The sequence below is a fragment of the Acanthochromis polyacanthus genome, chromosome 4 (assembly GCF_021347895.1).
Source record: "Acanthochromis polyacanthus isolate Apoly-LR-REF ecotype Palm Island chromosome 4, KAUST_Apoly_ChrSc, whole genome shotgun sequence".
NCBI classification, from domain to species: Eukaryota; Metazoa; Chordata; class Actinopteri; family Pomacentridae; genus Acanthochromis; species Acanthochromis polyacanthus.
The window spans coordinates 38,772,407-38,796,433 of NC_067116.1; the positions used below are offsets into that span (position 1 = coordinate 38,772,407).

At 41.1% G+C, this 24,027-nt stretch overlaps 2 protein-coding genes across 11 annotated transcripts in view; one reads left to right on the forward strand and one right to left on the reverse strand.

Moving 5' to 3' along the window:
- The first annotated feature begins 2,382 nt into the window (after window positions 1-2,382).
- Window positions 2,383-9,623, forward strand: rgmd (RGM domain family, member D). Its single transcript, XM_022191597.2, has 3 exons — window positions 2,383-2,600; window positions 5,472-5,983; window positions 7,910-9,623. Exons 1-3 carry the CDS (start codon window positions 2,507-2,509, stop codon window positions 8,606-8,608), a joined length of 1,305 nt encoding a protein of 434 aa, XP_022047289.1. The 5' UTR covers window positions 2,383-2,506; the 3' UTR covers window positions 8,609-9,623.
- Window positions 9,624-14,139: 4,516 nt separating this feature from the next.
- Window positions 14,140-24,027, reverse strand: part of celf5a (cugbp, Elav-like family member 5a) — a 188,600-nt gene continuing 178,712 nt past the window's right edge. For 4 of the 10 annotated variants that reach the window (XM_022191529.2, XM_022191553.2, XM_022191546.2 and 1 more), the window contains exons 8-12: window positions 23,356-23,571; window positions 22,987-23,079; window positions 21,846-21,989; window positions 19,078-19,241; window positions 14,140-18,610 (exon numbers count right to left, since the gene is read on the reverse strand). In XM_022191529.2, the coding sequence (XP_022047221.1) occupies window positions 19,114-19,241; window positions 21,846-21,989; window positions 22,987-23,079; window positions 23,356-23,571 (581 nt within the window). In that variant the 3' untranslated portion in view covers window positions 14,140-18,610; window positions 19,078-19,113. The remainder of the gene's footprint in view (window positions 18,611-19,077; window positions 19,242-21,845; window positions 21,990-22,986; window positions 23,080-23,355; window positions 23,572-24,027) is intronic. The other 6 variants (XM_022191567.2, XM_022191560.2, XM_022191520.2 and 3 more) reach the window with 3 other exon arrangements.

The window sequence follows — 24,027 nt, forward strand, 5'->3', positions numbered from 1 at the left end:
AGCTCCACAGTGTGGAACCTCAGATCATATAGTAGACAGCAGCTTATTAGATACAGCTATAGCTTTGGGTTTTGTTGTCTTTTATCTTGATAAAGCGCAAATTCAGCATGCACATGTATTGATTCTTAAGCAGTGTGTTCTCTCCCCCAGGAAATGTCATCTCTCGCTCCTGAAGATTGCAACAGGTGAGACAAACTGGGCGCAAATCAACAGATCTCTGCTCTGTTTTTGAGCTGTCGTGAGGAAAAGTGCAACCTGTTTGGAGGAGGAGGGGTTAGTGGATTTAACATGTGACCATAAAGTGCAGTCATAAAGTAGATCAACGAGCCAAACCTCCAAAATTAGCTGTACAAACAGAGTAAGGTAGATCCCTCTGGGGGATAAGCTCTGCACAGTGGATCCAGTGTGACAGAGGCCCTTCTGGCAGCTCAGAACAATCCAAACGTTCCACTTGGGTTGAGCTGTCTTCGTTTGCCCCCCTTCTTTACTATATATATATATATATGTATATATCAACCACACACCAACATGGGCCTGTGAAGACCTTTCACAAGACTGACAGGCCACCTGAATCACACAATTGTATAGCTGGAGGAGCCTGCATGTGTATAGAAAAACCAGTGATCCAGTAACTGTCTGGGTTCACTTCTCTCTCATAAAGTCAGGAGGGGTGAAGCGATGAGGGAGAGACACAGCTACAAGCCAAATGTTCCAGCTGCCCACAAAACAAAAGCTCTAACTTTGAATTTAATTGCAGAAATCGCACAAAGCGCTGATATTCTTAACACTAATATTTTCGCCAGTAAACTGGTTGCTGCATTAAAATGCTTTATCTGCATGGCACAACAACCGGCAGACGCAAAAAGGCTGAAATGTGGTGAGTCTATGTGCCTTGCAGATGGTCCGGCCTCGCAGCAGCTGTGCAAATGAAAGACAGAGTGTCATTGAAGGAGTGAGAGAGATGGAAAGTTGGCCACAAAGGGGAAAAAAGAGTAACATACAAGTTGAGAATGTAATGGAAAGATTAATGGCGCAGTGAGATTTACTGAGAGAAAAATAATCAAGTATTTTCTCAGAATTTTGGTAAGGGACAAAACAATCCCTGCACACAATATCCATGTTTTTGGCAGGTAAAACATAAGCAAGAGAAAAATGAAAGTTTATCTACAGTCTACACTCATTAATGCATCAATAATACCAGTTAGGACTTCACAATAAGTGCCAAGCTCTATTTTTACCATATTGGGTAAACTCAAAACCACTTTATTTAGGTCTAGAGTGAGAAAACAACAGGTGACAAAGTCCTGCTTGATGCTAAAAACACAGAAACATGTGTTCCTAAAGGAGGAGGAGTCAAACAGGACATTTGCCCCTCAGTATTGCCTACTTTGACATTTATATTGTCTATTTTATACTGTATCCACATCTATAAATTCATAGATTAGTGCGTTTGTCTGTTCATACTGTAACATACTGTCTATAATGCATTTTACTGCTGCTTTTGTACTCCTATTAGATGCTAAACTGCATTTCATCGTGTTAGTAAGAGATAAGATAAAACTTTATTAATCTTAAAGGTGTGACAAATATTGCTCAGAAAATAAACAAAATGACATAGCGTAAGGAATGCAGTGCCTGAAAAAATGACTAATTTTGATGCAATTGCAATGACAATTAAGAAATTCTGTTCTACAAGAAATTTGATTCTATACTACTGCATTCCAATTTATTCTATTCTTTAAAAAAGAAAATATAAGAACATATAAGTATGATACATTGCTGAAAGACAATAAGTGAGCTAAAATCAGCCTAGAATAGAAGAGTACAAAGGTACAAAGTGCTGGCAATGCCACTAAGGTATTAAGTAATATCAGACATGATAATTAGATCTTGCATGTGAAAAATAGACTATTGCACCTTAAAAGTGAACTAATAATGAAATATTGCATGTTGCATTGACGGTGTAGCACATTAAACTGATATGCTGCACATGTAATCAAAACAATGCACTTGTACTCTGTGCAGTGACAATGAATCTAATCTAATTTTGCAGAATTCTAGCTTTGCATGAGAGAATGTGCATTTCTGCAACACGAAATGCCCCTTAAATTGCAATCTGAGCATGCATATGTTGTATATGTGCACTTAATATACAGTTATTATACTATTACAACCACAACAGGCTGCTATTCTCCGATTATAATCAGGCCAATTATAATTTCACTGCTAATGAAGCCGCTTTTCCACTGTCCTCGCCCCTTTAGTAATTGCCACTACATGTAAATATCAAGTGGTTAGTGAGTAATTAGTCTTTCATTGGCCAACCATCACCTCTGGGCCCCGGCTCGGCTCCAATCTCCTCCCTCAGAGCCGCCCTGAAGACAGGGGCCCCTTTTTGAATGACAGCGCTTTGGGAAGGGAAGACGAATTTTTGTCTGATTTTTCCCGCAGCCGCAGCGTCGATGAGAAGCAGTCGAGGAACTCCATTCTAACTGAATGGATTGGTATGGGGAGAAGCGGACCTCACATCACGGCTAAGCGGCAGCTTTGGGACTGTGTAACGTTGACCATGGTTTTACTTTCGCTGCTGTTTCGACCAGGTAAGAGACGATTTGTTTTTTCCCAGTTTGCCCGTTTTCAACCCCGCAATCCGAGCTCCCCCACTCCGCTGCTGCGTGCAGAAAAAGCTGCGGAATGGAGGTCGGGAGACAGAAAAGTAAACTTTATAGCGGTGTGGTGTGAATAAAGTGTGATGCTTGCCTTATTTAAATCCTCTAACTGCTCGCTGGTTGTCGTTTTGGTGGTAAAAGAAGCAGAAAAAAGTCGCTGTTGTTTTAAAGTCCGCTGCGGGGACAAAGTGTTGCTGCCAGCTAGCCGAGCAGCACGAGTTAACTGACTTCACGAACCACTTTTTTTCACCAAACTTCACATTTTCCTCCATCTAGACAACTTCTCCAAACTAGACACCTCTCAATTGCTCATTTTTTAAAACTACATGTCGACAAGTTTACTCATAGTTGAGCGGCGAAGTTTCCCCGAAGTAACGGATTAGCTTCCAGTTAGCATAGCTCGACTAGCAAACTTGCGTCCAACACCCGCAGTCAACCCGACGAGAAAACCACGGAGCTTTGTGTGTTTTTAAAACCAGAAAATACCACAACGTGGACTCCAAACGTCCGCTAGTAGTACTTAACACACGGCTGTAACTTTTAAGTCCACTCTCGGCTGTTTTAGTTGTTGTTGAAGCGGAGAGGACGATGGTATTTCACCTATTCATGCTTCATTTATTAACTTTGTTAGCTACCATGCATGGGGGTCCAACTTTTTGGCCTCTTAACGTGTTGGTCGCAGAAACCTCCACCAAACTCAGAAACATGCTGTGGTTTATACAAAAACTTTCTGCTATCATACCGTACGGCTTTTCCTAACTCAATTTTATGCTCATACAGACTTTTGCTATTGAGTTTTGCTGTTAACTTTGTTGGGGGATCAGTGAAAACTATGTGTTTATGTGCGAAATTCACCAGACATCATGTGTCACTATCAGCATCAATAATATACTGATGATTATTAGTTTGATATCGATGAAGTTTAACTTTAAAATGCTAAATAAAAGTACTTTTTAAGAAGTTATAAGGCATATATTACTTCTAAACTTAAAGATGACAAACATTTATTACTGAATCCTATTTCAAAAGGAGAATTAAACTATTGTAAAATGATGTCAAGATGATTTACAATACTTTTTAAATATTGTTTTGGTACTTTGGTACTAGTGTTATGCATGAAATACACAAATACAATTGTTGAAATCCTCTTAGAATGTGGGTACAGTCAAGACTATTTCTTATATCTAATAGTTTGTTGGAATACACTTGTGTCCAGTTGTGCTTAAAACTTTGTATATTTCAGTTTAACTTCAAGTTTGAGTATTCAAATGACACAATCATATTTGTAATAAGCCACTATATCTTTTATTAATTTAATTTATTAGCATTAAAAGTACTTTCAGCCCTGTTTTGAACTGAACCTGAGTACCTCTGTTGGTGAAATTGAGTATTGAACTCTCAAATCTATAGACAAGATCCAACACAGTGTCTTTATCTCTGTATCTAACCCAAATCTGCTAGTCTGCAAATACTAATACTGTTTGTGTGGTCATTTTGCTTTTTCCTGTTCTCTTCTCGTGTTTCCCACGTGCTAGTAGCTTCCTAAGTGTAGGAACATAAAGACCCTTTGGGGAAATGCATGGTTGTTGATGGCTGTGCAGGAGAGGATTGTCAAGAAGTGTCAATCGTAGCAAAACGGGGAAGGCCTGTTTGAATTCAGATGAAGGATGCCTCTAGCTTGACCTCTCACACTCCATCTCAGATGTATCAGGGCTTATGTTGAAGTGCAGCGACTGCTAGATGTATTAATCACTTGTCCTGCTCGCTCAGTGCTTCAGACTTACATGGAAGGGAAGGAATTGTGTAAAATATTCTTTTGTACTGGTGTGAAATCTTCATGCTTATCTAGTCGTCTTTGTCCAGGCTGTTGGGAGATTAGATGAAGCCTTGGAGTAAACAGAAGATTATTCTGTTGCAATAGAGGAGCAGTCTGTTGCAATTGATCCCAGTCTTGCAGTAAAAGTGATGTATGCTTTGGAGATTGTGCCTGATCTTGATCCGAAATGGAAATATATCCACCTTACAGCAGGAGTCAGTATATAAGAAATCCCACCCAAAAGTAGCATGAAAACTGAAATGAACTTGATGAATGTCCACGCTTTTTGCTTCTCACAGTGGTAGTTGTAGCTCTTTGTTTTCCTTGATAATAAATATCCCACATGTGAGTCATAATTTAACAGGAACCTGAGAGTTTAGGCTGCACCACCTAAATATCACATGCTGTGCTTCGCGGCCCCTTCCATCTTCCAGCTTCCAGTTTGGTCCCTCAGTTGCTGAGTCTTTGCGATATTCTTCTTGTGATGCTCCTGAAGGTAGCTGCCCCCATACGCCAAGCCCTGCCGTGCCATGTAGTGTAGCTTAATGGACTTCAATGGCCTCAGAAACAGCCAAACCACATTCAACACCCTCAGGCAAATTAACACAGGTTGGTTTCCTCCTACAGTGAGTCTGCGCTATTTCTGTGAGGGCTAGTTGGGGGAAATAAGTTTTGACTGACTCTGGAGCACAGTGTGGGATCAGGGCCTCGTGAGCTCACGCATTTGAGTTTTAATGGCTCTCTTGATTGAGCTAAACTTGATAGTGGAAAACTTTTGACTCTGCTGCCTCATGCACTGAGCTGAGGTAATGTATCTGTAAATGTCAGAAGGATATGAAGGTTCCTATTAGGGGTATTATTTGCACATATTGGTAGAACTGTTCAGGATCATTTTTTAGCAGAAAGGGATGTTACTGATGATTGAATTGCCTGTGACATTTGTTTATGCTGTGGCACAAATTTTGATGATGTTTTTTGTTTTGCAGCTCACTGCCAGCAGTGTCGAATCCAGCGCTGTAATGCGGAGTACGTGGCTTCTACCTCACCCTCTAGTGGTCTGCAGGAGGACGTGGCTCTGGATGTGGACTACTGCATCGCCCTGAGGGCCTATGCCCTGTGCACCCGGCGGCAGGCGCGCAGCTGCAGGGGCGACCTCGTCTACCACTCGGCCGTCTTTCGCATTAAGGAGTTATTCTCTCAGCATAACTGCTCCAGTGACGGGCCCACCTCCTCCGCCAAGGTCCCCAGCACGTCTCGGCCAGCCGTGTCCGAGCTCTGCAACTACGAGAATCGGGTCCTCGTGTCGGGCTCGGCCGGTCAGCAGAAGAAATACGCCCACTGTGGATTATTCGGAGACCCACACCTACGGACTTTCCGAGACGAGTTTCAGACCTGCAAAGTGGAAGGGGCGTGGCCTCTGATTGATAACCGCTTCCTGTCGGTGCAGGTGACCAATGTGCCCGTTGTCCTGGGCTCCAGCGCCACGGCAACCAGCAAGGTAAGAATGAATTTAGAGCAGCTGGATGTTTTATTGCTTGGGACCCCTTAAAATGAAGAAATATCCTTATTTACTCTTTGTTTATGTTTTAAGTTACCTTCAAAGTTACCTTCTTTTCAAATAATCCTTAATTTTAGTACAGGAGAAGGTGAATCTGCTCACAACTTCTTTAGATTAAAGCAGAAGTCAACTAAAATAACCCTCACCATTTATATTTATCACAAATTTGGACCCATTGTTTGAGAGCATATGATGCAGTAAGCATCTGTGCACACCTGGTCATTGTTTTTAACACATTACCAGTGGAAACCTTCCCCTCTGCAGCCACCTATGTCCATATCAGATATAAATGTTTGCATTATAGTAAATTTTAAACTGATACCGATGTTTTTTTTTAAAGTACTAGCTTGTGAGCCCAAGTATTGCCGTAAAGTATCAAACATGTGAAGTTAATCGTCATTCCACGGTGCCTCTGGAGTCTCCAGCATTCCTCATGTCTTGGAGCTCCTTCAGATCTATGAGGGGAAAAGAGAGAGGAGGGGAGTCCGTCAGTGGTGTTGAATCACAGACATGCTTGAGCGCTCTACCTTTAACACATGGGTGGTCATATGGTAGTGATTAACGCTCACTCAAACATTTTCCTCCACCGCCACGATCTGGAATGTTTTTTCACCCCTCTGGTCAAATAATTAACTGGGCGCTTTTTGTGTAAATATGGAATAATTTGGAAAAATAAGAGAATAATTGGCCAGCAGCAAGGATTTCTTGATTCTGTTAATGAAGTAGGCAGGTTATTTCTGGTCCGATTTTGTTTATTTTTTAAATTGTTGAAACCTTTATCAGAACTTTTGTCTATCTGTCTGTGGTGCTGAATGTCACATACACAGCTTGTGTCGATTAAATTCAGTTAATCAAGCTGCTTTTGTAATATGAATTGTTTTGCTCAACTTGAGTTTTTTTCATAGTTTCTTGGTGCCAAGATATGTCACTGACTTTCCTAAAGTTACCAAGTTTAATTCTCCTTTTTCAAAGCAAACCCAAATGTAAAACAACAAACTATGTAATATTGCATCAGGGATTTCAGAACAAACTTTTGCGTTGTGTTCTGGCCGTGCAGCCTGATGCAAACCTGTAGTGTGGATATATCTGTGCCAGCACCCGCATGCCCTCATCATGCTTTTGGAGTTGTTTTCAGCTGCCAGACTTAAGACAGGAAATCATCCATCAAATACAGTAAAGCCCGTAAGTGTAAACGTAACCACAGCCACCGCTTTGTCAAGATACTTTGAAGAAACAGAGGTTAGGCCCCAATTTTTCAAAGCTCAGCTGGAATACAGATCACAGTCAGTCACTGAGCAAACACCAGCAGTGCCTGTAGAGCAGAAGCAGAGACTGTATGCTGTTATGAAACAGTGCTGTTTGTTTCGACATCCAGCAACAACTGGGGGAGTTAGATAAGCATCAGTTATTTATTTAACTCTGGAAAAGATAGGTGATGGTGGAGATCACATAAAGACCTTCATTGACGTTTATTTGAGTGATAACCTGCTGTGTTGATAACGGTCCCGGTGAGCGTTGTGTGGTCCTTTCATAGATTAATTTTTTTTCGTGATGATGATGATGTTATGAATTAATTGTCTAAAGATTGCATCAGAGAGAAAATCAGTGTCTCTCTTTGGGGAAAAAAGACCAGTGTGGGGCATCAACACCCTACACTGACTTTAAAACACTTGGTTTCTTGCTGCCACCTTGTGGATTTAGCTGGTATTACTTAGTCGAAAAAACCTTGAGAATCTTTAAAAAAAAAACTCTCTCTCTATATATGTCTGTAAGGAATAATGTGACTTAGCCAGTGATTTAGTTGGTTGCTAATTTACTCACTCATTTATTTACTGACTGATTTTTATTTTTCTCCCCTTGTTTCAGATCACAGTGATTTTCAAGTCCTACCACGGCTGTACGGATCAGAAGGTGTACCAGGCCACCACCGAGGATCTGCCGCTGGCCTTTCAGGACGGGACTCGCAGCGGCGGTGAGAGCGGAAGCCTGACCATCGCTGAGCGAGGCGGCTCCGGAGTGGGCCGGCAGGTGAAGATACAGGCCCGGTACATCGGCACCTCCATCATCATCCGCCGGGTGGGCAGCTACCTGACCTTTGCCATCCGCATGCCGGAAGACACCCTGGACTTTTCAGAGGACAATGGCGGGCTGCAGCTGTGCCTACACGGCTGCCCGCGAAACGAGCTCATCAAAGAGCACACGCTGGGCCGCCAGAGCCAGCAGCCCCGTCTGCAGGGCACCAACACAGAGCTGGGCCCTCTGAGGCCTCCTCACCAGGTCTACACTGTGGAGAGGGCCACGGCCAAATGTAGAGAGACTCTGCAGGTGGAGGACGTTTACTTTCAGTCCTGTGTGTTTGACTTGCTGACCACAGGAGACCCTGAGTTCTCCATGGCAGCGTATGGCGCTCTGGAGGATTTAAAGGCGCTGCCGCCCAGTAAACTGAAGCAGAATTCCCCAAGGACTCCTCGTGTTTACAATCGAGGAGTGTCGCAGACGCTAGCAGCAACAGCAGCCAACAGCTCCCTGCTCTCACTCCTACTCCTCATTGTGCTGCTTTTGTAAAAAATAAATAAAAAAAATAAGTGAATAGGAATGATTTAAGAAAAAAAAACAAACCAGAGGAACATGGACACAAACAGAACACGGAAGCATTACCAGCTTGAGGAAAGAGTGGCTAGAGCTCAGACGTATATATTTGTTTTGTTTTTTTGAATTTGTGAATGTCGTGATCTTTTTCTGTTTTTGTCATTTGAAGGATTTCACACTCCAGAAACAATTTTCCCACTTTTTGCATTTTTTTTTCCTGTGGATTCATACATGCATCACATCATTTGAAGAAAAGTACATGAAATCATAGGATTTTGGGGTCCAGTCTGACATGTTATTTACACTTGGTCACTATAAATTGGTTTACAGCAGTATTTTCGTTTCATAGTTATATATGCTGACCTCAAAGTAGCAACACACAATGAGGGTTTTTTTTGTAAATATTTCAAGTGCACAACCTCTGAACACTCCACCGCGTATGAAGTTTAATATCACTCCATACAGTATGTAAGCTGGTTTTGTTATGCAGACCAATGTGGCTTCTAGATCCTGTATAATCCAGTAATATCAGTAGCACTTAACGGTTTTAACAGCAACATTTTGTGTATTTAAACGTCGTTTCTTTATCTGTTTTCACCTGTTGTTTCAGAAATTGGCACGCTAAATACACAGGATCCAACAACTGTATGTAAAAACTACCTATCCACAACGTATGATGTGTCTCGACCATTCTCTCAGTTCTCTTTTTTTTCTCTGTGAAACACTCCCTCTTCAAGCTGTTTTGGCTTCCCGTTTTAAAGGTAAAAAGAAAAAAAAAAAACACAAATCTTTATATAATAATATATTAAAAGAGTGTATATATGTGTTTTATATTGTGTACATTTGCCTGTATAGATGTTTTAACTGTAATATGTTTTACATTTGTTGTGTTTAGTAGGTTATTTTCGAGTCATTGTAAGAAAAGTAAACTAATATGTGTTGTGCTGTATCTGTATTTTTCTGTATTAAAGTGTTGGACACTCCAGACTAAGATCTGTTTACCTTCTCCTTTTTGTATATTTCTTGCATGTTTGAAGATGGAGATTTCTTTTTTTGTCACATATGTTGAGTACTTGTGTAAAGAGGTTGTCTGTCAAACCAAGGGGAGTAAACTCTTTATGCAGAATTAACATGGAGACACATTTACAGTATCTGGGCCAAGACGGGATGCAAAACATGACAGATTTCCCGAATGAATGCATTTGTTGTACAGTAGCAGCATTTTTCAAGCGTTTGTGCAGTGCCCGTTGTGTCCTGGTGGTGTCCTCAGTCCATAAGGCCTGACAGACTCAAAGACAGTTCTGACAAGCTGGCTGTGTAGCTGTAGGGATCCACAGTATGTTCTCAGTCCCCTGTGTAAATGTTACCTCTGAGTGCTGAGCTGGCTGCTGGCTTTGCTTTTGTCTGCCAGAGCGCTGCATGGCTCCAAATAGGATTTAGTCTGTGGTTAACACCAGGTTAGAGTCAACAACAACAGCACACAATGCTGATATTTGCACTGTATATGAACAATGAGTGCTCTGATTAGAGAGAGAGGGCTGTGATCAGTTATTTTTTTTATTGCCATTAAAAATGCAATTACAAAATCTCGGGCTCACTCCTTCTGGAGACATTAAGAATTAATGCTCTATAATCAGCAGATGTAATTTATATCTTGAACCGAGTTAAAGGTAACCGGATCCAAATATTCTTCTGAGTGACAGCGTGTTTCATCACACGTGCAATCACACTTAATCTCCCCCCGTCCCATTTCTTCAGCCAGAGCCAACGCGACAGTCAGCTGCACGACGGTCGATGAAACGTGTCATCATTTTTTACGCTTTCACATGTGAAGCATCTTCTGGTCTTTTTTGGGTGACTTCATTCCTGTAGTTTGAATATTAGGAGGAAGGAAGAGAAAGATGGAGAAAAGGAGTGAGGTTACAGTGGATTGGAAGTGAAAACTCACAAAAATCTGCACAGTTACTCAACTATTGCACATCTTTCATCAACTGGTACTTCCTTTTTGAGCCTGTCCATTATAGTGCTTTTTACTCCTATATGAGTCATACAGATGAAGTTACTTGAGATTCAGATTTGACAATATTAAAAGTATGACAAGCTTTTCAGATAATAAACATCTTAAACCATTAACCTGTGGTTCCACTTGTACCTATACATATTTTCTCAAGAAAATGCATCTATCTATCTATCTATCTATCTATCTATCTATCTATCTATCTATCTATCTATCTATCTATCTATCTATCTATCTATCTATCTATCTATCTATGTATGATCCTTTTTTCCCCACAGTTTTAAAGAATTATTTGATGATGTATCTTTAAATTTTTGTCAGCTTCATCTGCGATAGTATCACAGTTTAGATTTTTTTTAGTGAAAATCTACTTACTTTGTGACTTTTTGGTGGAATCCGACCACCAAATATCTCAAAAATAATGAAAAGTAGCTCAAAATCTCCAACAGTAAAATGCAGTTTGAACAGTGATGTATTACAACTAGCATTTAAATCATACTCTATATGTAGCAGCCACAAGGGGATATTTTACTGCAGAACACGTACTTTAGGCTACTGTAGGCACATTTTCACCTATCTAGGAATGCTTGTATTCGTATTTTTATCTTTAATGAAGGATATGAACACTTCCTCGATGTACAGTCTTTCATCTATCTTTTCTTCAACGTACGACTTCAGCCTAGTTGTAAACTCAGATGATGACATTCACACTGTTTGTGCGCCCTTCCATTTTATCATCTTGAACAAGGCTAAAAAGCTTCGAGTCTGGTTTTTTGTGATTTATGTCGTCTGTCGAGATACAGCCACCTGACAGCACTGTCAGCCAGACTACCTTATATAATCACCCGATGTGAGAGTCTCCTGAAAGGTGGTGAGCTTCTTGACAACTTGTGAACATTTAAAATCTGGAATCTCCTTTATTTTTCATGCCGACTGACAGTGAAAATCAAATGAAATCAAATGAAAAGGAAGAATAAGTCAACTCTTCATGGGAGACTTTAGAGGATGAAGGTTTGCAGGAAAGCGCTCAAGCCTGTACGGATTGCTTGTCCACCCTCTTTGAGCCATCCTGTCTTGACTTTCCCCCGTAAACAAGGACAATTACCAAGCTAATGAGTTGAGAAAAAAACTGCTTGAGTGATTGATACTCTCAATGGGGAAATTAATTTGATATTAATAGAGCACTTGGCAAGATAAATAGATAGTGGTGTGTGAGTCCTCTCCTTGATTGATAATGGATAGATTGATGGCTGTCTTAATGCGGGATGTTCCTTAGACATAAATGAGGTGGCCTTGATGAGGAGACATTTCTGTATCGTGAGATGATCAAGTGTTTGGAGCATTAGGTGGCTCAGAATTACTTGGATATTGATATGTAAGGTAAGTATGCGAGGTGACTGCAGGCCTCGGATGCAAGTTTCTTCCTAGTTTAGCAAGAAAGGAAACATCCTTAACAGGTATTTTAGAGGATGATTGTTGCACAGGAAACATCTTGGAGTCTTTCTTGATGCTAAATGACACAGAAGATGTTGGTCCGTAAACTCATTCGGACGCTCTTGTGAGCTCGTGCTTGCTCCTTAAACCATCACCTTGCATCATTCCTGCAGTCGCTGATGACTCGTAACCCTAACCTTCTGTCGCCGGGGTGTTTTGCTTAATGATGCACTCACAAGTCTGATTGTTGCGCCGGCTAGAAGACATGCGACGTACACGTACATTGCACCCTGTTACTCGGGTCACTGCTGCAGAACAAAGAGTGAGAAGTTACTCTTTTTGTGTGTGTGTGCGTGCGTGAATGTGTGTGGTTGTGGCTTCTTTGGGTCCCAGCGATTATACAGCTATCTCGTACGGCAGGCTCTCTCATACCTGACCAACTCAATCTTTCTGTGTCTCCTCAATAATCAGAATGACAGCGAGCAACTAGACATATCTCACCCACTGGCTCACTGCAGAATGGGTATTGACCTACATATCAAATCATACACTCCTGGCTTGTGTGATAGAGATGGGGAGGGGTTGTGGTGGGGGGTGGGGGTTGCTATGATTGGCAGTCCTACTTTGGTAAACACATTGCATCTCCTGGGCTTCTGCCTCTTCGTATGTATTCTCTGTTATCTGTTATAGGTGGAAAATCTGAGAGGAAAAAATCCTCTACAAGCTTCCTGCAGCTTCAGCAGTGTTTTTTTTTTCTTTCTCCGCTACTGTAACAGTAGAGAACAGCTGAGAACACCTGGTTGTCTGAGTGTGTATTTTTATTAACGAGCCTATGTCACCAAACTTTTAACAAATGGCCCCCCGGCACCCTGACGCCCTGAAAAACCCAGCTCGGAAATTAAGCATCTGCATCATAAATCTTGGAAAGTTACAATAATTTGCAATTCACTCCCTCATCAAAGGCAATATTACCCTAATTTATTATCTCCCGGCACGAGGGGTGCGCAAAGGCCGTGGAGATAAGAGTTTATCAGGAGGGGGATTGATTTTCATTAACTGATTGTAATAAAGATGAACTGCCTGCCGTGCACACTGACCAAGAGCCACACTTTATTGTAATTGGGACAATTTATTTCATGAGCCAGTGGCTCTACTTTTTTTGTCCCTCCCATTTCTTCTTCTTTTTTTTGTTTCATATCTGTCGCTGCTCTTCAAAAATATAGCATCTCAGCTGCACGGCTTCCTTTGTTCCAGTGACTCCTGATGTATGAAGATGGTGATTACAAGATATATGTGGAGAGGCAACTCTGCTGTCGACAGATGTTGCATCAGATTCAGCTACCGGCATCAAAGCTGTGCAACAGTTTTGTAAACTTGACTGATAACTCAATGCCTTCCTTAAACCAACTTATTGCTTTCTGCTTGTCAGAATGGTAATGTTATTTGTTCCCCTGTCTTTCTCCTGCAGCCTCTCTGTGACACGTCCCGACTGAGAAATGCCTGCAGAAATGATGCTTTTTATGTGCAGCTTTATTTTTGTATTCTGCTCCCATCATATGTCCTTTTCAGTTCCAGTCTCCCTGCAGCAGAGCAGCATCAGGTGACCTGCTAACTGCTAAAGCCTTCAGTCTCCGCGCTGACAGATAATCAAAATCATCCTATATATGCTGCACCACTGAGTTTCCATATGAGTATTAAATGGCTGCGTTTTCACCACCAGAGCTTTTCATGATGAATCCCACAGTGGATTCGCTCCTGGTGTAGGAGAGAGCTGCAGAAAATTGCCTGATGTCTAATGTTTGCACCACAGAACGTGAAAAATAAAGGGCTGAAAAGGATGCAACGCTGCTATCCTTAAAAGGGGGCTATTACACAATTATCACAGCTTCATCAGGCAGCATAGTGTCAGTGTCAGGCTCACTGGAAGAGATGAAGACGTTTAAATTCTGCAAACTTTCCAGGCCATGGAGAGTCATTCCTTGTGCAACATCTCCCCCTCTCTTTGCCCTGTGGTTCAGCACTGCCATGCAACAGAAACAAAAAGAAAAAAAAAACACCCAGTTTGAATTTTTATTGTAAAATTGGAAAAAAGGAGAGAAAGAGAGAAAAGCCCCAATAAGCATTTCTTTTTGATACATATCTTTATCTTACCATAACCAGGAAGTAAAGAAGAAAAAAAAAGTTGGCGAAATAATAAATAAATAAATAAAATGAAATAAATAGGTAAATAAATAAACATCAAGTTAACATACTTGACCTGATAATTATAAAATTATTAAATCATCAATCATTAATATGAAGTAATCTAAGCAGCAAGTATTAAGAAATTTTCAACAGGGGGAAAAAATGTTTGGTTTCTCAGGCTAATACAGAACACATAGTTTGTTTTTTCTTTTTTTTTTCCATATATATATATAAAAAGATACTGCTTTCCCTGTCAGTTAATCCATGCTGTACTGACGCGGCCACAAAAACAGGTGGCGCTCTCCTTTTTAAAAAGAAAAAAAAAAGAAAAGACAAAGGAAAAACAATACTACCTGTAAACAGCATTTTCTCCTCCAGTTTTAAGGAATAGTACTGAGATTCCTCTTTTTGCGCCCTGTATGTTCGGTAAAGTCTACTCACAGACTCCGTACTGCTGTTTCTATGTTTTTGTATGCTTTTTGTGCTGAGAAACCAGAAAGTTTAACATCTTTATAAAGCGAAAAAAAAACTCCCCCCCTCCCCTAAACCCCTGCCCCCGTTTTCAAACCCCTAAAACCTATACGTACCCAAAGAAAGGTCCTGTGCTGATTTTCCATAATATACAGATTTCATATTTATAATAAGCTACTATCCTTAGCATTCAAACCATAGTTAAAGAATCATATTGTTAATACGAGTAGTACCATAATCATAATCTTTAACCCTCCCGGCCCCCCATTGAGCATGCTCAGAGATTGAAAGGGCACCATGGTAGCATGAGAAACATAAAAAAAAAAGATAAAAATGGATGTAAGAGTGAAAACAATGTAAAAGACTGACTTTAGCTCAACCACACGCAGCTTAATTACAACACAACAGGGTCCATTACTGCCATTTCCTTCCTTTTCAGGAAATCACAAACAATTCGGTTAATTCTTTTACCATTTCATCACCGTTTTTTCTCTAAATCTTATCATAGATATGTAGGTATAGGCTTATGCACCACATATACAACTGCAAACTCAATCAGACCGTCTCCTTCCATAAAGCTTCACTGTCCTAATTGCAATTGATCAAATTTCTTATTGTATTTTTGATTTATTTTTCTGGTGGGGAAGGGGAGAATAAAATGAACTTTCAAACTCATTACATTTCAGCCACAGCTGGCATCTTTAATTCGCATTACCCAAGCTGTTGTGAAGGCCAAATTTAATTTGATTTTAATAATTAAGAAAAAAAAGGAAGAAAAACGTCCCCCTGGTAGAAATCCCATAAGAAAGGATTTTTTGACTGGGTTTATAAGGCCCTCCATGGCCTGGGGAAAGGAGGGCATATATCGCAGCTTCCTAAAGCTGCTCGGTCCTGACAGCAGAGAGAAATCCAACAGTAACTCGCCAGGGGAAAGAAGCTGTCTTCTGGCGAATATATAAGAAATCTAACCTTTTCACTTGAAATTTATATTGTATATCTTTACAGCCCAAACTGACCCTCTTCCTACAATGTTATACTATATCACAAAATGATATATTTTACTCTTGAAATTTATACGACTGGATTTCTAAGGAATTCTGGCACACGTTTAAAGTCTGATGAGGAAATGCAGTGGATATGCTTGCATAATTTGGCAATTCATGATGAGAAAAGGCATTTTGAAACATTTCTTCTCACAGCATCTGAATGCTGCTGACAACAGAACAACATACAGTGAAAGAGGGTAACATTTAGACCTACTCTATTGAACATTATGCACCTCATTTCTAATAATACTGATCCGGAGAACCAGCAATCACGCAAAATAAAAAAAGAACGACTGAGCCAAAGGAACGTTAAATGAAAGCGTATCAGTCTTCAGGATCTGTAGAGTCATTGTGGAGGAAACATTTGTTGTACCAGACTACAGAGGCTGAGTAGTCATGCTAGCTGAAGATTCTGCTTCTGGGGATGGGGCAGCATTGCGATTCGATGTCTGAAGCACTGATGTGTCTAAAGTTCACAGCGATGATCAGAGCGCTGAGGTCTCACAGAGTCCTGAGGGGAAAGATGCTTTAGAGGGCAAACTGAGTCAATGAATGGCATTTTGAAGAAAAAATAATCTCATTAAACACAATTAGAAATGGTAAAAAAAAAAAATTAAAAAGGTGATTCCGTAAAACAAAAAAAAAAGCATGAAGAAAAATATGATTTCATCTCGGATGCACTGATTGTGTCTCTTTGTAAAAACATCACTACAGATGACACCAGTTTAGTTCATTAGTCGCATCTTAAGTGGCGTGATGTGTCGTGACCACACGGCACAGGAGCCATGTGTGACCGGCGCTAATGGTAAGCTGTCGTCTTGTTGAAGCAGCAGCAGCTGTAGCAGCTACACTTACAGGCCTGCTGCTGTCTAATTGATGGATCATTTTGCTCTTAATTTGACCTCCTAAGGTTGGTAATGCCAGGCTGCTTCTCACTGTGTACAAGCTCTTACTGTGCTATTATACCCTTCAGAAAAAATATATATACAGCTGCTCTTCACTGAAGAACTTGCACAATCTACTCTAAACACTATATACAGATCTTGTGGCAGCCACATGAACCTTCTGAAGTTTCTTTGCCATAATTTTGTCAATTTAAGTGACTCCAGGAGCCTTCCACAGATTTGGGAGTCTATGAATGACAGCATAAGTGAGAAAAGATCCAACCGCTGAGTGAAAAATGAACTCTGTCACTCAGTCAATTCATTCAAAATGCCAATGTGTAATTGATTGTGCATCTCTTGCCCTCCGGCGCTGCTCCCCATCTGATCAATATTATCATTACCCTAATTATGCTGTGGGTTAGCTTTGGGGCCCCTGTGAACTGATGGTCCCTATTAAGAGAGAGATATGCTGGCACTTGGAGGTGAGGAAATAGAGAGAGAGACGGGGGGGAGGAAGAAGGGGAGTCAGCTCTCGCCTGCTGAGAGCAGCTGGAGGAGCTTGGCAGTGGGAGAGGCCACGACCCGGCAGGGACCACTGTGACACACCGATGGAAATTTTTACAACTGCTGTCAGGCTCATTTGTATATTTTATTAAGCAGTTACAGATGCTGTGCTGTTTTTACTGCTGCGTCTCCAGCTCAGCCGGGTGGCACTTTTACCACAGTGCTTTATGGTCAGATTATCTGTACTATCAAAGGCTTTAATGATGACATGGAATGACTGGCGATCAATTATGGAATTGAAATGGAGGACAGCGGTACTTGGCTAAAAACACACTGTAGTTGTTTGACGTTTGCTCCGAGAAGGTGCTATCGTGTCACTTTTGGCACTATGGAACTGTTTTTTCTCCTCCTTCTGACACAATAACACAGACAGATCACACCTCCGAGATGAAATGCAGCAATGAAGTAATGAGCGGCAAAAGAAACATATCTGAACATGCCCGGAACAACATCTAACCCATATAATCTACGCCACTAAAATAGTATAGCTTTATTTTTTTTTATACATTTTTCTGTTTTGTTTTAATATTCTCAAACCCAGTAGCTATAAATGTAAAAGGAAAAGAAATCAAAAACCCTTTGCTCTTTTTTTTCAACCTGAAGCTAGTATTTCTTCTTAAGTTTAACTTGTAATATTATTAGTAGTAGTTTGTAGTATTAGTATCATTAATACTATATATTACTGTTCAGAACAATAAAAATGTTTGGTCCTTTGGTCCCTTAGGGGTGAAAGATTTGCAGTTCTACTGTTGCTAATGGAAACCTCAGTGACCTCCAAGAGTCATAGTTCTGCGCTTGCTGAGAGAGACGGTGAGAGAATAAGAGAAAGAGGGAAAGAGAAAGAAAGTCTGTCAGTGGACGTGTAGAATAGCTTCTTTTTTCCACTGTTTTTTTTGATCTTCAAGTTTTAACCCTCATTTGTCCAGTACAGTAAAAGCCACAAGCGCCTCTTTCCTTATATATATATGTGTATATAATATGTATATAGAAATCTATTTGTTGTTGCTGCTTTTTTGTTTGTTAGTTTGTTGCTTAATTAACAATTCAAGTCTCAACAAGAAAAAAGTTCTGTTGTTCAGTCTCATCACATCTTTTTTCAGTTTTTTTTTCTTCTTCTTCGTCTTCGTCTTCGTCTTTCTTTGCACTGTGCCATCTGTTACTGTTACGTCTCCCGGTGAAGCGTCTTCTCCTCCTCCTCCTCCTTCTTTCTTTCTTTATTTCGCATCTTCTTGTTCTGCCATAACCTATATCTTCATAAGTAAATGCTGATATGTCTTCAAAAAATTCCTTACGTGTTGATTTTTTTTAAAACATATTTTGCTTTCAAAGGAAAAAAAAGTTTAACTCCTCCGAGATATCTTCACGTGTCCTCTAAAACCTGGAGAGTAGAAAGAAGGGGGGAAAAAAGAAGGCAATTTCAAATCTCACTGCTCATTAAACTGTCAATCCAAAGATCCATTTTCTTTACACTTTGGATAGTTCAATATGGCTCTATTATATCAGTGTAATGGTCTGGAGAGAGCTAACCCACACTGGCGCACCAATCAATCTTTGTCAATCACAATGACGACAGATTTTCCCATAATTAATATGCCTGCTGTGCCGCATATGAAATCAACCTCTTAGAATTTCTATATTTCTGCAGGAGGTTTGAGCTCTACATCCACCGAACATAGAGTGAATCTGATATTTAGCTTTCAACTGCATAAAAATCTAGAAGCTCTTCAGTTCAGACCGTCCTCAGAAGTAAGAGAATAGTTTGTATACTTGAGTTAGCTCTTAAGCAGGAACGACGGTGAAAATCTAAGCGTTGAACAAATGACTGCACTTGTTTTTTGGGCTCACCTGTGCTGCTGCAATGAATACTGAAGGTAGGCTGTGTCAGTAAGGGCGGCTGGCATCCTTCGGTCTCTTTAGCTGGACTTTCAACCTCTTCATCCCGATCTGAAAGCCATTCATGGCTTGAATAGCTGCCTGTGCACTAGCAGGGTTGTCGAAACTCACGAAACCTGCGAGTGAAAAGAACGAGTTGATGAGGAGAATTATACGCTACGTATGAGCACCCGAACGAGCTTTAAGGTGAGAATTAAGGTATTTATTTTAAGAGATGCTATTTATTGCAAATTACTCAGCCAGAAGGTTAATCATGCAGCGTAAATAAATATCTCAACGTACTCTCCTGGCTTAATCATCATGTCCTGTCTGTCACTTTAACAAGTCTAGATGGCGTTGTTGAGGCAGGAAAGGCTGCTGATCACCTGCTCAGTGCCTGTCAGAGTAGGCTATGAAGCTGATTTTTAAAGAAAGAAGACGTTTTTTTCAGTTTAACATGCCCGAAATGGTGTTTTATACCTGGATATTCGACCAGATGCTACTTGTTGTAAAAAAAACAGACTTGATTGGAAACCAAATGCATCAACTTTGATGCTATTACTGTCATATGACATCATTTTCCCCGTGTTGTCTCCTGGTTGACTGTTTTAGTCTGGAAGAGTTGTGATATCCAGAGGAACATGACCACAATTTTGCAGGATACAAAGAATGCAAGTGCTGGTTTTGGATGGTGTAGTAAAGCAATACAGTGATCCTAGTTAACTAGAAGTGGAAGCATTGCATCATGAGCTCAGGCATGAATATTGACAAAAGCTGCATGTTTTACTGCATGCAGGTGCCTTCTGTAAATATGACACGTAAACAACACAAAGCAGTCGTGATCTGCATCAAAGTTTAATGGCTGATTGATTACTGGCTTGAATCTAAAAACATCATCTTTGGTTTCTGGCGTCAGCGGAAAATACAAAATAAGAAACTGAACGAGCCGCTGCATAATGTAGCTTGATGAAAACATGAGCTCATCATTAAGAGACAAGTCTCACGCAGACACAACAACCACCCTCGGTGCGTTTCCCCCACAAGATAAATCCCTCCTCAAACCAATGCTGAACATCCTGTTTCCATCATGTGTAAAAATAAAGCCTTGAGAATTCAGTGACCAGAAACTGCAGCGGAGTGTGTCTCCGCTTGATGCGCTCCCCTGTGTCTGTGGTGTCATTAGGAACAGTTGATGACCCATGAAAAACAGCAGGAGCCTCTCCACGTCCACAGCCACCTGGGACTGAGTCTGCCTGGCCTGCTTGGCTTGGGTTTGGCCCATTATGGCAAAAAAGCTGGGCAGCGAGGAGGGAGGCAGGGAGCGAATGGGGAAAGGAGGTGACCTCGTAAACCAACATCAGGTTAACACATTTAGGATGGGAGCTGAGATGAGATGGGGAAGAGATGCCGGCTTAGAGCCCTCTAAGCCCTCTGCTCGGTCCTGTCACTGATTACACATGTGCTTTCTCTCTTTCTCCCTGTTTCCTTGTCTTTTGCACCTCATCAATCTAAGTTTATCCCCTCTTTCTCCTCTCCAGATTAATTACACCAGTGTGCTCCCTCCTTCCCCAGGCCTAACATTATGTTGTAAATGCATAGTGTATAAGTCAATACTGCAAATAGCTCTTCTTTCATGAATTTATATGTTATTAAATCCCCTCAGGGAGACGGGGCTGCTGATCAATTTTGCCCAAGGTTCTGTGGTTCCTCGAAGTGAAAACAAATGCTGATCCATAATTGTCCTTTGCCTTCCTTTCCCCTCAACCATTACCGCCTGCCTCCTCAAAGTTTTTATAAGCCCCAGGGCTACTTGCTGTGTGTGTGCAGGCTGACGGAGCTAAATGGGACAGGAGGCGCAGAGGTGTGTGAATCAGCCTCAGCAGCGCAGGTATTGACAGATATTGGGGTTACAGAACGGTGATGAGGATGCTGATGCAGCACTGCAAGGTTTCCAGGTCACATGGCTGCCAAACAGAAACAAGGACATGGGGTCTGATCGACCTGCATCATGGCTAGTTTGGCTACAATGTACTCAGCGCATATTTTTTTTCCTCGCAACAGCGCTGACACCAAAACCCAACAGTCATCAAGATGCAAATTCAGGTCAGCCTGTCAGTGGTGAAAATCATTCAGGCCTCTGTGTCTGTGTGCCGTCAAATGTCATCGGAGCATTTGAGGAAATTGGTATTTCATGCACGCACGAGTAAGTGGTTTGAAAAATAATAAATAAAACTTGCGTTTTTTTTTTTTTGTGAAAACTTGCACTACGGAACTTCACACCTAAGCTGTGAGTTTTTGCACAACACCCACAAATGTCTGAAAATTCTGAAAAAAATATAAGAGCTCACACTGCAAAAAAAAGGGAAAAAATGTTGCTTTGTGCAAGAGTACACTGCTGGACATTTACTTTGGATGTATTTCTTAAAAAAACAACTATTATATTACATTTGTTTTTCTCCCTCTTGTTTACATATTGGAAATTCCTGTCCAGACCATCTGCATGCAGACCTGCAAGTAATGCATCTTTGAGCAAATGCCAACAAGCACCCAAACTAATATAATCATCATGAAAAAACAACAACAAAAGCAACCTAAAACAACCTTTGAATGTTTCTTTTTTTTAAAAAAAAGACTCAGTAAAAATGTACAGAAAAGGTCAAACTCGCACATCATTGCATAATATATTATTATATTACAGTAGGAGTCTGTGTGTGAGTGGGAGGCAGCAGCGGACAGCTCACCAAAGCACTTGCTCTGGTTGGTTGCTCGGTCCATGAAGACCTTCGAGGAGATGACGGTACCAAAGGGCAAAAACATCTGCATGAGTTCATTGTCTCCAAACTCCTGTGGCAGGTGGTAGATGAACAGGTTACAACCCTCCGGACCTGGACGAATAAAAGAGAGGCAAAGAGTGTTTGACGGAAGCAGACACAGGTGTGAATTTGTCCTTTTCATCTATACAATCTTACATTTGACTAATTTATATAATAAGAGAAATGAAGAAGAGCTGCTTTGGACGTCTGGGACACATTAGCAAGGAAACATCCCATTTTTGAACAGGAAGAATCTGAAAATGCTCATAACTTGAACTTGCTTTCCTTTTATCTATAAGCCAAAAAGCCAAACAGTGGTTATACGGTAACACAATAAGTAATATGATAATAATGATTTTTGTGCTCTGTTTTTCTTCGATTTGCTCCTCATCTCATGTGAAAAAATGTTGCAATTTTCTTTTGCACGTGCTTCAGATCAAAAATCAATTAAAATAACTTGATTCTTCCACTTAAATGATGTGCAAAACTGAGGGTTTTACTGCCTAAATATGACCTTTAATCCTGCTTTCATACTTCTTGTCTGATAGTTCTTAAATTGCTGCTAAATACTACTTAGCTGCAAATTATGCAACTTGAAAACATTTTGTGAAAACACGGTAGGTGTGAATGGAAATCATCCCATTGCAAGTTACTCTGAATATCAGATAAGCTGCCCCAGTTTTCTCACAACAGTACTTTCCACATTTTCATTAATTTTGTCCATCTAGGTTGCAGCGCCACTATTCTGACATCTAGGGATCTCATTACATAAGCTTTAATTATTTCTCAAGAAAAAAAACACAGGCCTGTGTTGATAATTTATAACCCAGTTTCAAGATTTAACACACATATAGCTGCATTAACATTGTCCTATCATCCGTTTCCTACTCCCAGTCATTCTGCTCTATTCAGCCATTACACAGAATAAGATGTGTGCATTTGTTCTGTTTTTATGTATGTATTACACAGAATGAGGTGTGTAAAAGAAGTAATATGGGTCTCTCATGCTTTATGTCCATTACAGAGGCTGGGATAGTGTGAAGTGCAGAAAGTAATAATGTTCTCTCACCCTCACCTTCTCTCTGCTGCTGCTGCTGGATGACCTGGGGTGGTTGGGGCAGTGTTTGGCCAATGGGAGTCAGCGTGGTGGCTGGGTAGATCGCTGCAGACAGGGGGGAAGGAAAGGAAAGAGGAGGGTCCCACAGAGAACGGTGTCAAGGATGCTTAAGGTCGATCACACAAGCATAACACGTGTAATCAAAGGCCCTGCGATGCCGTGTTGTACACTATCTGAATGCAGTCTCACGGTAAATACCCCGCAGTAATTGTCTCGTGGCTTCAACTCATTTAGCATTTACGACCGGGAGTAAAAAAAAAACCCAGGAATGGGGAACGGTAAACAAGGTTTCCCTCTTCCTTCCCCCACATCGTCTCTCACCTGTGTATTGCTGTACACCGGTGAAGGCTTGCTGGAGGGTGTCAGCAGCGGTGGGGCTCTGGGTGGAGTAGGGCGGCAGGCCGTTGGTGTACACGGTCTCCACGGCGGGGTGTCCGTTGGGCTGATGGGGGATGCCGGTGAATCCGTTGACGATGGGCGTGACGATGCTGGGCACGGCGGAGGTGGTGATGTTGGCTGGTGGAGAACTGAGGCCTGCTGGGGGGGTAAGATAAAAACACAAAATCACTGTTACCGGATCACTCTGAATGCCTCTATCTGATACTACAAAGTTGTACTCACAAACACATGCTGTTGTTATTGTGTGCAGAGAAAAGCAGCAGCACATACACCAACACACAGACATTAAACACACAAAGCGGGCGACCACGAGCTACACTGCATCTTCTTTCTAATGCAAGGACACGGGTGCGACGTGAGTCTGTCACATATCTGGCGTTTGTCGTGACACATCCTGCAGGATAGCTGGGGAAGTCAACCTGTGAAAAATGAGCCTGTCTGTAGTGTTTGTGCGATACCCTGCTGGCTCCTACTGCTCAAGATGATGAAACCGCTATGCAACTTCTGAGAAAATATAAAAAAAGAGAAAGATCTGGACTAGATAGAAAAGGAGATTACAGAGGGAGATTTGCTTGAACGAGCAGGTAGCAAATA